This window comes from Pyrus communis, chromosome 9 (genome assembly GCF_963583255.1).
Source record: "Pyrus communis chromosome 9, drPyrComm1.1, whole genome shotgun sequence".
NCBI classification, from domain to species: domain Eukaryota; kingdom Viridiplantae; phylum Streptophyta; class Magnoliopsida; order Rosales; family Rosaceae; genus Pyrus; species Pyrus communis.
The window spans coordinates 1176843-1194137 of NC_084811.1; the positions used below are offsets into that span (position 1 = coordinate 1176843).

General features: G+C 39.6%; 2 protein-coding genes, 2 long non-coding RNA genes and 1 pseudogene across 6 annotated transcripts; 1 reads left to right on the top strand and 4 right to left on the bottom strand.

Moving 5' to 3' along the window:
- The first annotated feature begins 1591 nt into the window (after positions 1 to 1591).
- On the top strand, positions 1592 to 3254 carry LOC137744866 (rubisco accumulation factor 1.1, chloroplastic-like). Its single transcript, XM_068484674.1, has one exon. It carries the CDS (start codon positions 1705 to 1707, stop codon positions 3055 to 3057), a length of 1353 nt encoding a protein of 450 aa, XP_068340775.1. The 5' UTR covers positions 1592 to 1704; the 3' UTR covers positions 3058 to 3254.
- A 123-nt stretch (positions 3255 to 3377) lies between these two features.
- Positions 3378 to 5302, bottom strand: LOC137745410 (patatin-like protein 2; annotated as a pseudogene).
- A 2934-nt stretch (positions 5303 to 8236) lies between these two features.
- On the bottom strand, positions 8237 to 9260 carry LOC137745909 (uncharacterized). 2 transcript variants are annotated; one of them, XR_011069745.1, is made up of 4 exons: positions 8994 to 9260; positions 8855 to 8892; positions 8650 to 8735; positions 8237 to 8523 (listed from the first exon to the last, which is right to left on the bottom strand). It is a non-coding gene; the product is annotated as an uncharacterized lncRNA (long non-coding RNA). The 2 variants fall into 2 exon arrangements; XR_011069744.1 differs by having other exon boundaries at positions 8237 to 8735; positions 8994 to 9259.
- An 848-nt stretch (positions 9261 to 10108) lies between these two features.
- LOC137745910 (uncharacterized) lies at positions 10109 to 13010 on the bottom strand. Of its 2 annotated transcripts, none has more exons than XR_011069747.1 (3): positions 12643 to 13010; positions 12212 to 12269; positions 10109 to 11666 (listed from the first exon to the last, which is right to left on the bottom strand). It is a non-coding gene; the product is annotated as an uncharacterized lncRNA (long non-coding RNA). The 2 variants fall into 2 exon arrangements; XR_011069746.1 differs by lacking the exon at positions 10109 to 11666 and adding an exon at positions 11829 to 12027.
- Positions 13011 to 15905: 2895 nt separating this feature from the next.
- LOC137745647 (peptidyl-prolyl cis-trans isomerase CYP19-3-like) lies at positions 15906 to 17295 on the bottom strand. Its single transcript, XM_068485636.1, has 2 exons — positions 17210 to 17295; positions 15906 to 16662 (listed from the first exon to the last, which is right to left on the bottom strand). Exon 2 carries the CDS (start codon positions 16641 to 16643, stop codon positions 16116 to 16118), a length of 528 nt encoding a protein of 175 aa, XP_068341737.1. The 5' UTR covers positions 16644 to 16662; positions 17210 to 17295; the 3' UTR covers positions 15906 to 16115.

Sequence of the window (17295 nt, forward strand, 5' to 3'; positions counted from 1 at the left end):
AGTTTTTTTTTTTGATCAAAGAGATACATAGTATTAAATTTGAATCGAAATGTTTACATTCTCAGCTGAAGTATTAAATAGAAAAAGAGGATCAATACAATCCCACTCAAACAAGTCTCCTTCTTTAAAAACAAACGCTGCCACGGATTAGTTTCGTAGTTAAAGAACTGGAAAGGATGATGAATAACAGTAGAGTAAGTTCAGAATTCAAATCTTTTCAATATAACCATGACTACGTGTGTGTGTGTGTGTGTATTACACACAAATATATTTCAACTAAAATAAATACACACAAATATATAAATATCTACATCAAACCAGACATGATTGCCATTGAAAAACAATAAAACAATATTTAAATATCTAGTTGTAAATCATTGTTGTCTGTTAAATTGGCAATACTACAGCTTAAAACATCACGAAGACATAGGCCATGTGGTGCATTGTATGAAACCAGCCCATTGTCACTTTCAATGAAAGAAGATTCGGGTGATCCTTAATCTTATAAAATAAAACAAACATCCAAAAGGAAAATAAAGAAAGAATTACGGGATAACCTAGTTGTTGAGGAAGAATAAGCGTGTGTTTCACATGGTGCGTTTTAAATTTGATTTCTGACGATGGTGAATTACACGATAGTATTCAGAAAAATAGTAAAATGTTTCTGTGAGTCTTTCCGACCCCGATAGAGTAAACTAACATGACAAAATCATCATCTAATTCTTTAAAAATATAAAAATAATCAAGTTCTATAATAGGTGCAGTCAAATTTTGGTGAAAAGATTCAAAGTCCTGACCTATGTGATTTCGTGGCTGTTGAAAAGCATATATATTTTTTTTTTTGGTCAAATGGAGAAAAATTAGGCTATACTAGTTATTTGTCAATATCTGCGTGCGAGGCACTTATGCTTCTACGAAGGGTGAGGACCATTACGACCAAAAAACTCCTGCCCATCTAACCGCGCTGTCTCATACAACTACATTTGTTCCTGTAATCCATAACCTAATAGAGCACAACAGCGAGAGGCAATCCGTCTGTACAGATCTTCTACCAAATTTATTGATAATAAACAAAAGTAAACAGAGAAGATACATGCGACTATGCTAAGAACTACAAAAACAAAAACGCAACATCCCCTTCGTAATCCCGCATTGTGGGTCTTAGTCAGACATCCTGGTGGTTTGTGAGTCTGCAAGAGTTAGTGAATTATACTGAATAATTAAAGGAAATTGTTATTAGTACTTTAAAAAATTTATTCTGCACTCTTCACAAGTGTATTTTTATTTCTAATTATAGAAATTTTAGAGTGCAAAATGAAATTTGTAAAGTGCCAATAACACTACCCTGATTAAAAAACAAAAAAAAGGCAAGGGCAAGGTGTTGTTGAATTGGGCCGATTTGTTCAGTAGGCTGGACAGTATTCATGGTTGATCATTTTTGGTTTAGATTGTCCCTGACCCTGAAGTGGGCATGGGTTAATTTGGGCCAATGATGATGGTCCTTGGCAAACACAACCAGTTGGCCCAGCCCAATAAAACTTCAATTGAATAACTGAAGTCTGCAAGTGAAAACTCTCTCTCTCTCCTCTCTCTCTCTCTCTCATCCGGAAGCAGCATCATCATCATCATCATCAATGATGAGATAAGGGACAAACCTCCTCCCTCCCTCCAAAGTTTGCAAATTTCCAAAAACCCACCACCACCATGCTTTCGGTAACAGCAAACTCTCTCAAACCCTTCTCATCTTTCAACTCCACCACCACCACCACCTTCTTATCCTCCACCACCTTCTTCAACCCCCACCCACCACCCCTACACCACCCCAAAACCCTTTCCCCAAAACCCATCTCCGCCACTCTCACTCCTTCCTCCAGCTCCAAACAGCGGCAACAACAAGTCTACCAGCCATTCCGGCCGCCCCCATCTCCAATCCCCTCCAAATTCCGCTCCCTCGACGCCAATGGCCGCCTCGAGATCCTCGCCAACCGCCTCGGCCTCTGGTTCGAATACGCCCCCCTAATCCCCTCCCTAACCCAAGAAGGCTTCACTCCCCCCACCATCGAAGAAATCACCGGCATTTCCAACGTCGAGCAGAACCGTCTGGTGGTGGCGGCGAAGGTGAGGGACTCTTTAATCCAATCCAACACCGACCCAGAAATCGTTTCCGATTTCGACTTGGGGGGTTCCGAATTGCTGTACGAAATTCGGCTCCTGAGTGTCCAGCAGCGAGCTGCTGCTGCCCGTTTCATAATTGAGAACAAGCTTGATCCCAAAGGAACTCAGGATTTGGCCCGTTCGATAAAGGACTTCCCTCGTCGGCGGACCGAAAAGGGTTGGGAGAGCTTTGACTATTCCAGCGCTGGTGATTGTTTAGGGTTTATGTATTTTAGGCAGGCGAGGGAGCACAAGAATCCATCTGAACCTAGAACTGCTGCTTTAGAGCAGGCATTGAAGGTTGCACAGACTGATAAGGCTAAAAAGGTAATTTTGAAAGAGTTGGAGGGAGAAAGTGAGGAGAAGGAGGGGGAGGACGATGTTGCAGTGGGGGTTCGGGTGCCGGTTGTGAGGTTGAAGTTTGGGGAGGTAGCAGAGTCGACTAAAGTTGTGATCTTTCCGGTTTGTAGAGCGGAGGAGAAGAATAAGGATGTTATGGAGGCCCCGTGGGAGTGTAGGAGTGAGGGGGAGCTTGGGGTTATGGTGGCAGAGAAGGGGTGGAAGAGGTGGGTGGTGTTGCCGGGTTGGGAGCCGGTGGTGAGTTTAGAAAAGGGCGGAGTTGTGGTGTCGTTTAGTGATGCGAGGGTTTTGCCTTGGAAGGTGAATAGGTGGTATAAGGAAGAGCCTATTCTGGTGGTGGCTGATAGAAGCAGGAGGGAGGTGGAAGCTGATGACGGGTTTTATTTGGCAGCGGTGGATGGTGAGGGTTTGGGGTTTAGGGTTGTAAGGGGATCGGCATTGAAGGAAACTGGTGTGGAGGAGAGTTTAGGGACTGTGGTGCTTTTAGTGAGGCCACCAAAAGATGAGACAGACGATCAATTGAGCGAAGAGGATTGGGAGTAGAAGTGTAAGAGTATGGTCCTTGTATATCACTCTTGTTACAATGGAGATTTATACAACTCATATAAGGATTTTCGGTAAGGTTGTTTAACCAGATTAGTCGTCATTGTTTTCAGAATTACTCTCTTAGGAGGTTTTGAACTGTTTTTCGTATGTTTATCTTATGTTCTGAATATTAAACGATTATCGACTTCACTAGATATGTTATCTTTTGTAATGTGTGTTCATTCTGTGTATCGTAATGAGCTCATTCGGTTTCAATAACAAAACAGAACAGTAATCTCTTGGGAAATGAGCCTCATTTTATTTATATATACTTTATGGAAGTACAACCCACTAAAAGTTTGAAACGAAAACCTGCACTACACAGAGTCTACGATCGAGCAGGCTTGCAAGGGCACCAGAAACTTGGAAACCAAACTTGTTCAGCAAGCACATAGGTAGATAGTAGAAACTAGATACTAGGCACAAGAAAGATGAAATTTTATCAACGGGAGGAACTGGTTTGACATCCCCTTTTTTCATCTGACAGTTTCTTGGCAAACCTGTACAAATGCAACGAGTTACTGAAGAAACAGATGATAATTGTAAATCACAAAACAGATATGATGAAAAAAAGTGACTTGATCATATGATCAGCTTATAGTGTTCTTATTTCTTACTGTGCAAGTGCGTCTTTGTATTTGAATGTGTTGTTAATTGGTTCCAACAAGCCGGTCTCCAGGTTCAGTGCTGAAAAAGGTTTTTCGAGGAGTTGATTCCCAATCTTCTCAAAGTGCTCGAGATTTTCTTTGAGGGAGTCATCCAGAACAGCTTCAGTGTATTTCAAGCTATCATCCTGCATCCATGGCATTAAATAATCAGCCGGAAGTAAGGTATCTTTCTTCATTCTTTGGTGGTTTACTATGTACCTGGATCCGGAGATAGTTATCAATGTAGCCGGAAACGTTGAAGAAAGCAGACATGTATATGTCAACCATGTCTTCTGTTGCAGTTGTCAAAACATCAAGTAAAGGGGTGGTATCTTTTGGGCCTACGAACCATTGAAAGATTCCCCACGGTTCATCTTCTTTAACCTCAAGCTTCTCATCCCTCTTCAAGGATCCAGTACCCAGGGACAGAACATGAAGCTTGCTACTATCAATGTTCTTCAAGCAATGTGCCACATTTTTATTTGGTGACATCTCCTCAGCACTCTCAATAATTGCAAGCAAAGTCCGCAACAATTTTTACACGAATCAGTTTGATCAAAATCTTCAATTAATGAACGTCTAAGAGTGTATATGTACCGGATTGTTGGCTGCAACACCACCATCGATGAGGTTAAATTCTCTCGGGAGTCGTCTTGATGGTGTGTGCGTGAAATGGTAGGACGGGAGATAATATGGTGCTGCGGATGTGCCAATGCAGACATCTGCTAGCAGAACATCCTCTGATTCATTACATTTCGCCTCTGAGGTGGAGAAGCCGACTGGTTGGTGAAACTTGATATCATAAGAGGGGATGATAACGTTGGTTATAGTCTCGTGAAGCCGTGTTTTCCCAACTATCTACCTGATTCTGTCGCGCAGGACAGAACCTTCGTATTTGGGGCGTAATGTTTCTTTCTCGACCCATGACAGGATTTCCGCCACCTTTTCTACCTTCTGTCCGACCCATCCAGCCCATGTTTCAAGCCACTCAGGTATGCTGGAAGGACCAATCCAACAGTTCAATTCATAAGATATATACAGTGAGATTGTTATTAGCACTTCAAAATAGTCTCGCCTTATGGAACATACATTCGAGCGGTTTGGGTCGGTTCGTGAGGGAATATGTATGGATTCTCATCAAAATAAAACTTCTTGAGTTCATGTGCTTCAAACAGAGGTTGCTTTTTATCATTTGGTGTGGTAATCATAGCGGTAACAAGGCCTCCTGTGCTGGTTCCAGCAATGTAGTCAAAGTAGTGTGCAATCCTCGCATCTTTTCCATCCAGTTTCTATTCGTTTAGGAGGAAACATTTTGTAAATCAATCAATTAGGTAAGAATGATGAACAAATTCAAGGTTCTGAAGAAACGAAAAAAAGTATGGCGCACGCAGACACGCTAACCTGGAGTTCGGACTCGAGAAAGGCGAGCATGGTTGCCGGAATGATGCCTCTCACTCCTACATAAACAAGGTGTACAAAGAGAGAACAGACACGTGCGGAAATTGCTTCTCTGAACTATAATAATGTAGCTAACAAATCTCACCAGCAGCTCCCATTGTACTTTCAAGTAATGGGAGTGTGTGATATCTTTGGGTATTCAACTTCAACCTCCCCCCTTTTTATATGCAATGTTGTGAAAACATGACAACCTTCAAATCTGGAAGCAATTGACAAAACCCATCACCTAAATGTAGCTAAAATACACATTTGCTTTATAAAGTCTATCGGCAGATCTTGGAGCTTCTTCGTTTTCCTTTCTAAAAGTTTTGAGTATGTACAAAATGTGCATAAACCATGTGAACTACCTATACCCCTTCACGTTTCTCACCACCCTCGGGCTCGGCAGACCGTCTCTGGTTCTTGTTACGGTCTTCGACAGCCTCTGAAAGTAGTAGGGTTCTACTACAAAACCAATTAGCGATATTGGAAAGTAACTCAACTCTTTATAAGCCCTTGCATGGTTTGGTCCATCACAGATGTGGAATTTTGTTCTCATATTCTCACACGTCCCCTTATGTGCACAAATTGGGTAATGTGGAACACATGGTCGTTGAGCTTCACATATGGGATAAACCTATTATGGTACCGTGAAGGAAGTTTGGGGAGTAGCCCAATTCATTATAAGCCCATGCATTAACCGATGCAGGACTTCCTCATATTCTCATTGTGAGGATGTGAAGGAAAAAGAGTCTCACATCATCAAAAGATAAACCTTGCAAGAGTTTATAAGAGGTTAAACTACTCTACATATTGCCAATTGGTTGAGCTTATAACAAATTGGGCTACTCCTCATTTGCCAATTGTTTTTATGGTGAAACCTCAACTTCTTTTACCATCAGAGAGCTAGGTTGGCCCATGTATGAAGCCTAACGGCCACACGTGCTCCACGTCACCCGATTCGTGTTGTCCACATGTTTGGCTTGAAAATTCACCACGCATGAGAGGGAATGTGAAGGTGAAAGAGTCTCACATCAGTTAAAGGAGGAAACTTGCAATGGTTATAAGAGGTTAAGCTACTTCACATATTGCAAACTGATTTTATGGTTTGGTTTCATTCTTACAAAATGCCTCCTCAAGGCCTGTTTAGCACAATTTGGAATGGACTTTGACATGGTTCCGTTAGTATCCGACCTCATTACAATGAAAGAACCCAAAATTTCACTATTTCTTCGTAATCACATTATAGTCTTAGATCATCTCCAATCATACTTTCTGTTTTTAAGTCGTTAAAGATGTTCCGAGTCACCACACACAATAAGAAAATAAATAACCGCAATTATACACATTCGAAGCATTTAAGAAAATATACATCCATTCAGAGTATTGTTTGCATTACATCACTTTTCTTCAAACAAAACACAATTTTTGCTTGAAACTACGTGCATGCTGCAACCTCTCACTAATGAAATAATCGCGTGCTGCTTCATTGTAAACCTATGTAGTCGCAATTAAGTTTCACAAAGCTAATTTTATTCATTATTAAAACTCTCCAGCAGCCACTCAACACTATGGTCTGCTGGTATTCCTCTTCACTTAGAAGTGAGAGGTTTTATCAAATTAGGTTGCTCATTGTGGAAACTCCCCCTCCTCTTATTGTAAAAACTAGAAAATATGCCCGCATGTTGCTGCGGGACTTGAATGCATCAGCCTAAATAAGACACATTTAACCTGAATAAATTAAACATAATGATGAATGAATAGAGAGATAGATGAGTGAAAGGAGTCGGTAAGATAAGCAACTTGATTTTTATATATATTCAACATAGCTGATATGAAAAGACATTGAACAATTAGCAGGATGAAGTTGAACATTCTTGATTACAAAAGATGTGGTTGCAAAAAATCCTCTGTTTCCATAAGAAACAGAAGCAACATGCAGTTCACAAATATATTGTCTCTGAAGTTGAGACGACAAAATAAGTCCTGCAGGCCATCTGCCTGTTTTAGAAGTTAACAAAAAACATTAAAAGTAGTCTGTTTTTGTTTCAGCAGCTAAGCTTTCAAGCACTAATGTTCAAAGAAAAAAAAAAAAAAGCAGGACGGCTATTTCCGTAAGAAACAGAAGCAAGATGCAGTCCACACACATTTTGCCCTTGCGGTTAAGGTGGCAAAATATATGGCCTATAGGCCTGGCACCTGTTTCAGCAGTAAACAAAAAACAAAAAAACTGTTCCATTGTTTTTTCAGCAAGTTTTCAAGCACATGGTAACTCCAAGAAAACAGAATGTTGGAAGATATAAAAACAATGCTAATTTCAAGCAATAAACTATCTCTGAAAAATTAATACCTCAAGTTTGTTTTCCCAATCTAGGCCATAAATATTATTTAAAATTGAACCAACCTAGACAAATACACCCAAAATTAGAATTAGCAATAAGAAACTAAAATAAAAGCAAGAAAAATAAAAATTGAAAATTGATAGGACTTACGAATGCCCATCTTTTCTTCCTTCCAGAAAACTACTCAAGAAACAATGAGATAAAGGGTTCCAAAAATAAGAAATATAAGCATTTTTCCAAGTTACTGCGTCTCCTACCGAAAATGTGAAATATTAATGTTGCATAATAGAAGAGAAAACAACAATAGATTTCTTTTATGCACTGCATTTTTCCAACTTAACCTAATATAACAGCTTTCCACAGCATTATATTGTTATCTTGGGGTGCCCCGCTAATCCCTGCAGGCGGGTCCTGTTGCAGCCTATTGAAGTCTCTCATCAACCTCTTCCTTACAAGAGTTGACGTTGCTAATTTGCTACCACCCATATATCATGAACCCAATTTAATAAACCGTATTTTAAGATTAACTAACCACATTTCTACACCAAATTGCACACAAAAGATATTGGGGCAACTCATTTGCGCAACTTAAACACATAATTACCAATACAAATACTTTAAACTACAACGTGGATAGCTTCAGCTGAGCTAGCTATACACAAATTCAAAGTTCAAGACTTGAAATCAGGCTCAAAAACTGGAAATTTCACTTCAATTAAGCAGCTTTTCAGATGTTTACAACTTAAATATGCATGATAACAAAAAGAATCATCCTTTCTTGACTAATTGGACACTAACCAAAAATTCCTAATTCATATTATTCAGATCACACATCCATACATACCTGAGAATGCTTAATCCCATAAATTAACAAAAACTCTACTACCCTAAATTCCTAATCCCACTTTACTTCATTGCCCCACACCTGTGTGCCATGTCTCCCATTAACTAAAAACAGTCCCAAATCACACCAGCCAGCCATACAAAGCCACCGGCCACTTCAAATATTAGGCACGATTCAGGTAACCAGATTGAAAGAACAGAGTTCAGATAACGAAATGCAATATAGTAAAATTCAAGAACATGATTCAGAGGATTTGAACTATATTGTGTTGAAAACTCACCAAAGAGCGACGGTTCCAGGGCCGTAGCGGTCAGGGTTCTTGACTCCTCCAGTTGTGGCCCTTGTGGGTGCAGATTTTATTGCAGCCTATACAAAATTAAGACAATTAGCAACTTAGATCCAATAATGTGATTGTTTCTTGGAAAAATTCGCTTGCAATTATTAATTCTAATTTTCTAGCCATTAGAAACCCAAACGAAACGCACCTTGGTAGCAAGTACCTTCCCTTTCCGCAATTCTTTTCCTGGAAAATAAAAAAAATCACATGCATATTTATACACATAAAAGGTTGCAATGAAAAATATGAACAAATGATCTGCTGAAGAAACAAAAAAAATTAAATACCTCACTTAAAAGGAAAGTTAGCTCCAGCTACAGAATGAAAATCTATATCTTCAACATGAAAATCAATGGAAAAATTAAATACCTCACAATATATGCAATAGTTCAATGAATTAGAGACTTAAGACCTATTAAAGTTGTTATTCTTCGAAATACAGCAGCATAAGCAATCAAGTTGACGCATATTTCAATCAAACTGATGCCTATTTCAATCGAGCCTCATTAAAAATAGAAAATACAGCAGCACAAAGCATATAAGCTTGGAAATGGAAAAGGAACCTGCAATTAGGTTTCTTTGAGAAGCAAAAATGGTAGAACAGAACCCAGAATCACAAAGACAGAGACAGACTGGAGTGAGTCGGAGGATACAGTAAGACCGGACCTTTCTACCAGGCAAAACAATAGACTGCCAATGAACTAAACAACCTAAACAAATCTATGACAACTTTAAAGAAGGAAAAAAAATATATCTATGACAATTTGAAGAAAGCAGATGGCAAATCAAACAGTAAACAATGAATTAAAAACAATAAACTCATCCATACAATGTTGATGTTTTCTTCATCAGAAAACGTCTCCTGATTCAAACTTAGTACCTTAAATCAAAATGAGGAATACCTACGTATGAAAAAATTGTACTCTCCTACGTTGAACTCCATAACCTTTTGGTAGACTATCTCATCAACAAATAAGAGGGTATCAGTTCAACCATTTATCCAATCTACATGATGAAAATGGCTAATTTCGATTTTCTTAGAAGCAAAGGACAAAAAACAACCAAGAAACAAAGCAATTAACATAGCATAACCCCCTAATTTACAAAGACATACAGCTAACCCTAGAGGTGAACTAAACAACCTACAAAGATCTATGACAATTTTAATGAAGGAACAAAATATCTATAACAATTTTAAAAAAGCAAATGATCAATCAAACAGTAAAGGATGAATCAAAATATCTTCAACTTGCACAGTTTGTTCTCTGCTTCCTGGAGCCTACTCAAAGCCTCAACTGCAGCCCTACTCCTTGTTGCCTACATCTCAACCATAGTCTCTCCCGTTGGCGTGGCCATCTCTCTCACCAAAATAATCTCATCAGTTCGAATTCCCTAATTCATTAAAAAATTAGAGACCTGAATTATGGTGAGAGAACTCATCGATTGAGAAAGGGAGCAAGCAAGCAGAGGCAGGCAACAGAAGGGTCAGTTTTGATTTGAGTGATTCGAAGCTGCTTTGTTTTCACCTAATCCCCAAATCGCAATCTCCCCTCTCTCTCTCTCTCTCTCTCTCTCTCTCTCTTTCTCTCTCTTTCCCTAAATCACGCTCTCCTCTCTTTCTCTCCCATCAAATCGACCACTCAATCCCCCCTTTTGTCCCGAAAATCCTCCCCATTTTTCTCCCTGAAATGCTATACCCATCCCCCAAACCCAAATCTGCTTGTGACACTGACATCACCCCTAACCCCAAATACAGCAGCCTAACTAACCCAATAATTTTTTACTCAAAATACAATAATTTGAGAAAGAAATTGACTGAATGGCCTAGACTGTAAACTAAACTACCAGTAAGTAATTAAAAAATGACAACGAGCCCAAATTATATGCACCCAAATGAGGGGGGAAAAAGAAAGAGGAAAACTTTAAGATACAGGGGCAATGGGGTTTGCAGATGATAAGCATTAATCCATGGAAAATGGAGATTGATAAGTAAATTAGCAAATGAGAATATCTGCACCTTTCGAAAATTGCAGTTGCATGAAATCAATTGCTGGAATTAAGAATATCTGAACATAGAATGTAACGAAATTGCAATTAACAGGAACACACCTGCATAGCCTTCGCGAGCACCTTGACATCTAGCTGCAAAATTTGAACAACAGTGTTTCCAGAAAGCTAAAAAGACTGAAATCAGACAGCATCCGAGCACACGGACAAAACCCCAAAAGTTACAAAATAAAAGCAATTGTGGAAATGCTAATAGATTCATTGTCCAACCCTCATATCTATTTCCCCACAAAACCAAAAACAAAAGGTTAGTTTGCTCCTCTCTGAAGCAAAGGGAAAAAAAGAAGGGAAGAGCAAAATAAAAGCAAAAGGGCAGTCTAAACCTAGACGCCAAGCATAATAAGTACAACTACTGCTAAAACCATTTGTCAGATCATACGAAACATGAATCATGAACATAAACGCAATAGAGTTTCCCTCATGGAATCCTCAAATAATCTGGTAGAGGTTGGATCACCCAGAGACGAAGAAACAATAGTCCTACCAAAACAGAAGCATGAAAAAAAAAGTTCTAAGAATTAGAAAAACATCATCCTCCATACCTGATGAGATATCTGTCTGCAAGGTGTAATCATTTGCATGTTCAATCAAAAAAATAATAAGATTATATTGCTTCCTGCATTTGTTACGAACTCAAATACAATAACAAAGAGAAAATCGATGTGTCCCTAAAAAATGCCTGTTGTGTTTCCTTATTGAAATCTGAAGGACCAAAATAGCTTTAAGACGGCCTAAGAAAATGGATTCATATACTATGATCTTACCAAAATGTTTGTGCTCCCTGATTCATATTCAAATTCAAGCTTTTCTTCATCACTTTGCACATATATAGATTGGAGGGTAAAACATGTAACGGGGATTCCATTGGGACACTGGTGTTCATCCATCACAATCTGCAAAATTGATGAAATTGACCTGTAAATATATGACTACCAAAATGGCAACAGAGGCAACAATTACGTTCCCTAAGCAATCCAATAACCACCAGAATCTCTCAATCATTTAAACTCACAGTTGAATTCATTAGTTTGCTTATTCATTCCAGTTATGAATATCTTTGTAGGACTGTTGGAATAACGTTTAAAAAAAATTAAAGAGACAGTAACAACATGAAATTGATCAAGACATAGAGGTAAAACAACAAAACACAGAATACCAGGTATTGCTGGATGTAGATATCCAAAACAAAGGCACCCATCAATTGATCTAATTACGTATCCATTCCCTATCCATGGCATACAAAGTATCTACTCCCTGTTTACATGTTATAAAACATTTAGTAGACCAGCAATCAAAATCCATAACCCTAACTGTTGTATACACTAAGCTCTGCAACTGAAAATGTTAAATTAAAGTTTCCAACTTAAAACCCTAAATTAAATCCTACAAATTGAAATAGCAGAAACAGAATTAGAGAGAAGAAGGAAGAATCACTGACCTTTGAGTTGTTGGAAGCAGAAACAGAATTAGAGATGGTTGTCTCTTTTCATCCACCCCTGAAAATAGAACCCACAATTGTAATATAATATCCAACCATAGGTCAAGAATCAAATTAACCCAGCCCTGTGTACAGAAAAATTGAACAAATTTATACATTTATATATACGTATATTCCAGTAAAAAAGATTGAAATGCACTGAATCCTAAATTGCAAAACTACGTCAAACTGAATAAGAGAAGCCGAGAGGGAGTGGGACGGAGAGAAAACCCTAAAAACAGAACCCTCTCTCAACCTAATACAAAATCCAGCCAAAAAAATCCATTTCAATTTTGACAAAACAAATCGAAAAAGAATAATGAAAACCTAAACGAATTACAGAGGAACTGATGGGTTTATGCATCAGCAAGGGGAAGAAAAAAGCGACATACCTTCCCGACGCCACTCAACCCCTCGCGTTGCCCCCATCACCTCGATCCGATCGAATCATGGAGGCTTGGCCTGATCGAAACGAAGCACAGCCTCTCTCCCCCCTTGAAATCTGAAATCCCCACCCCAAAAAACCACGCATGGGCCTTCCTGACGCAAAAGGTGGAGTAAGACGACATTAGCGAGAGAAGGGAGACGGCGGCAAGAGGAGGATAGGACAGAGGCAAAACCGTTTGCGTCGTTCTCGCGGGGTCTGCGAGACAGAAGAGGCAAGGAGGGTTTGAGAAGGAAATGGAAAGGGCCGGCTTAACCATTGTTCTTCCTTTCCCACGATCATCAACACCTGTACATCAAGATTAGCGGCAGAGAGAGGCTGTGGCAGTCTTGTAAATAAACTGAAATGTCTTACAAAACACTGTTCAGCGATTTCCCCTCCTACTCTAGACTAAAGTAATATCGATGTACTGAAAAAAAAAAAAAAAAAAAATCCCCCAACGAGGTTAATTAGCAAAAATTACAGAAAAAAACCCTCCGGCAAGGTTTGTCACAAAAAAAGCATATAACCCCTCCACCAAGTTGTCTCTAAAATGAAAAAGGACAAAAAAAAAAACCCTCCAGCAAGTTGTATAAGAAAAAGAAAAACCCCTCTCGCAAGTTGTAATCCTTATATAATCGACGGGAAGCCTCACTCATAATTCATTGAGCTGAGTTTATTCATAGCATTCATCCTAAGCATTTCCTTTTTCTTTCAAATGGCGTCTAACTCTTCCAGCCCTTCCAACGTTTCCAACTTTGTTACGATTAAACTTGACCCTACCAATTACCCTCTCTGGCAAGCCCAGATACTTACCTTGCTTCGTAGCAGGAATCTCGTCTCCTTTGCTGATGGCACTAGCAAATGTCCTCCTGCCTTTCTCAAAGATGATGAGGGCAAACTTACTGATACTGTGAATCCGGAGTTTGAACCATGGATTCAACAAGATAATATGGTTTTGTCCTGGATCAAGAGTTCTGTTCATCCCAGTGTGTTGGCTTCCCTAATCGGGAAAACCAGTTCTCATTCTGCATGGACCTGTCTGCGCGAAACCTATGATTTGCAGCCCACTGGCCGTCTTCTTCAACTTCGCGGTGAGCTGATGAACACCCACCGCGGCGACTCCTCCATTTCTGAGTTTCTCAATCGTGTCAGTTGCCTTGCTGAGGCCCTCTCCCTATCTGGTGCTCCTGTTTCTGACTCAGACATTGCTGCCATTGTTCTTAAAAGTGTTGGCCCTGCATGTGAAAGCACTGTGGCTTCTGCTCAGGATCGTGATGGAACCATATCTCACAGTGCGTCAGAGGCCCTTCTGCTCACTGCTGAGCGGAAACAAAGGATGCAAGCTGTCGTCTCTGTTGATGCTAGACCCACTGCTCCCACTGCTACTCGTGGCGGTCGCCCTGGTACCTTACGTGGTCGTGGCAAAGGCTGTAGAGGTAATCGTGGTCGCCGGAATGGTGCCTCTCACTCCTCCTCCATCAATGCTAAGGATAGTGGTAAACTTTCGACCATCTGATCATGATCATGTTAGACGAAGTCAGCTGTCCAGCACATCACCGAAACCTGTGGAGTTTACTTTGGTTTAAACTTCTATCTTTTCAGCCGTTCCTAGTTTATAGGAATGATTGGTATTTGTTTCTGTTGTAATCTGATCTTGTGGTTGTAATCCTATCTTTAGGATCTGATTGTATTTTAGTTGTTCACAACTTCTTGTATCTAGGGTTTTCAAACCCAATCTGTAATTATGGAAGTATTATAAATACATGCATCCCATGATTGATGGGGTATGAAATTGAAGTGAAACAAACTGTCTCTCTAGATTTTACAGCACCATGGAAGCAATGTAATCAGATTCACTTCTGAAATATTATTAGTAACAATTACAAAAGAAAAAGTGATTTATGCACCCTTTTTCTCCTTTTGCACGCCCCTGTTTCTTTCCCCTCCTAGATAAACAAGGCGTGCGGAGAGAGAACAGAGATGTGTGGAAATCGTTTCTCTGAACTATAATAATGTAGCTCACAAAACTCACCAGCAGTTGCCATTGTACTTTCAAGTAATGGAGTGTGTGATATCTTGGGTATTCAACTTCAACCTCCCCCCATTTTATATTCAATGTTGTGAAAACATGACAACCTTCAAATCTGGAAGCAATTGACAAAACCCATCACCTAAATGTAGCTAAAATACACATTTGCTTGTATAAAGGCTATCGGCAGATCTTGGAGCTTCTTCTTTTTCCTTTCTAAAAGCTTTGAGTACGTACAAAATGTGCATAAACCATGTGAACTACCTATACCCCTTCACGTTTCTCACCACCCTCGGGCTCGGCAGACCGTCTCTGGTTCTTGTTACGGTTTTCGATGGCCTGTGAACGAAGTAGGGTTCTACTACAAAACCAATTGGCGATATTAGAAGTAACTCAACTCTTTATAAGCCCTTGCATGATTTGGTCCTTCACAGATGTGGAATTTTGTTCTTATATTCTCACACACCCCCTCATGTGCACAAATTCGGTAACGTGGAACACATGGTCGTTGAGCTTCACTTATGGGATAAACCTACTATGGTACCATGAAGGGAAGTTTGGGGAGTAGCCCAACTCCTTATAAGTCCATGCATTCACCGATGTGGGACTTCCTCGTATTCTCACTGTGAGGATGTGAAGGTAAAAGAGTCTTACATCGTCAAAAGATAAACCTTGCAAGAGTTTATAAGAGGTTGAGCTACTCCCCATATTACCAATTGGTTGAGCTTATAACAGGTTGGGCTACTCCTCGTATTGCCAATTGCTTTTATGGTGGAACCTCAACTTCTTCTGGTATCAGAGAGTTAGGTTGGCCCACGTATGAAGCCTAACGGCCGCACGTGCTCCACGTCATCCGATTCGTGTTGTCCACATGTTTGGTTTGAAAATTCACCACGCATAAGAGGGAATGTGAAGGTAAAAGAGTATCACATCAGTTAAGGGAGGAAACTTGCAATGGTTATAAGAGGTTGAACTACTTCGCATATTGCAAATTGGTTTTAGGGTTTGGTTTCATTCTTACAAAATGCCTCCTCAAGGCCTGTTTAGCACAATTTGGAATGGACTTTGACATGGTTCCGTTAGTTAATCCGACCTCATTACAATGAAAGAACCCAAAATTTCACTATTTCTTCGTAATCACATTATAGTCTTAGATCATCTGCAATCATACTCTGTTTTTAAGTCGTTAAAGATGCTCCAAGTCACCACACACGGTACAAAGATAAATAACCGCCGCGATTATACACATTCGAAGCATTTAAGAAAATATACATCCATTCAAAGTATTATTTGCATTAAATCACTTTTCTCAAACAAAACACAATTTTTGCTTGAAACTTGAAACTAACTAGTCCTAAAAGCAACCCTAAGCCATGACGTTACTTGAAACTTCCCCAACTATTCAAACATCAACACTCATCTTTTATCTGACCGCAATCTTCGATCACAACAGGTTCAGAAGTAGTCCCACGCTCTGAACCCACCTTTTCCATCTTCTCAACAACACTGTATCCATCGACCACTTTTCCAAACACAACGTGCTTTCCGTCAAGCCAAGGTGTGCTTGCGGTGCAAATGAAGAACTGTGAACCGTTCGTATTAGGTCCAGAATTCGCCATGGACAAAATTCCAGCGCCAGTATGCTTCAAGTTGAAGTTCTCATCTGCGAATTTCGCCCCATAAATCGACTCTCCCCCAGTTCCGTTGCCTCTTGTGAAATCTCCGCCCTGGCACATGAAGTTCGGGATAATGCGATGAAATGTGGATCCCTTAAAGTGCAGTGGCTTCCCTGATAATCCAATCCCCTTATCTCCGGTGCAAAGAGCACGGAAATTTTCAGCAGTTTTCGGGGTTTTATCAGCAAATAACTCCATTACAACTCGACCCGCCTTCATCCTTCCGATCAATATGTCAAAGAAAACTTTCGGGTTCGACATTTTCTCTACAACTTCCAATCTGTCAAAACCAATCACAACCACATCAGACCAAACATATAGATCAAATCAATTAACACATCAATTAATTCACAAAGACGATACTTTTGACATATTTTTCGTGATCTAACAACAAAATCGGGCAACATCTTTCCAAATTCTCACACTTTGAATAACAAAAACCCAATAAAAAAATCAAGAAACAAATAAAGATTAACAAACCCCATCAAAGAACACAAATAAATTGATATCAACAGCAAGATTTAGCAATGTCATCATTCTTCGAAATCCTCGGGCAATGTCGAGAGGATATAGTGAAAAAAGAAGAAAGATTTATGATTTTGCACAATTTTTGAGCGCATGGGCTGTTCATATTTATCGCCCATAAGCCTTCGATATGTGCTTTTTCTCGATTCATTTATTTCACGATTGAAATATTAATTCTTTGGAAATGGGATCTAATGGCATCACAGATTGAACAGAAACGATAGAAACTTTGAATTACAGAAAAGATGGGAGAGAGAGAGAGAGAGAGAGAGAGAGAGAGAGAGAGAGAGAGATTACGTTACCTGAAGATGAGATTTGGATTGGAGACGAACAGTGAGGAAGATGAGATGAGAGGCCAGGGTTTAAGGTGTGTTTATATAGAGGCGCA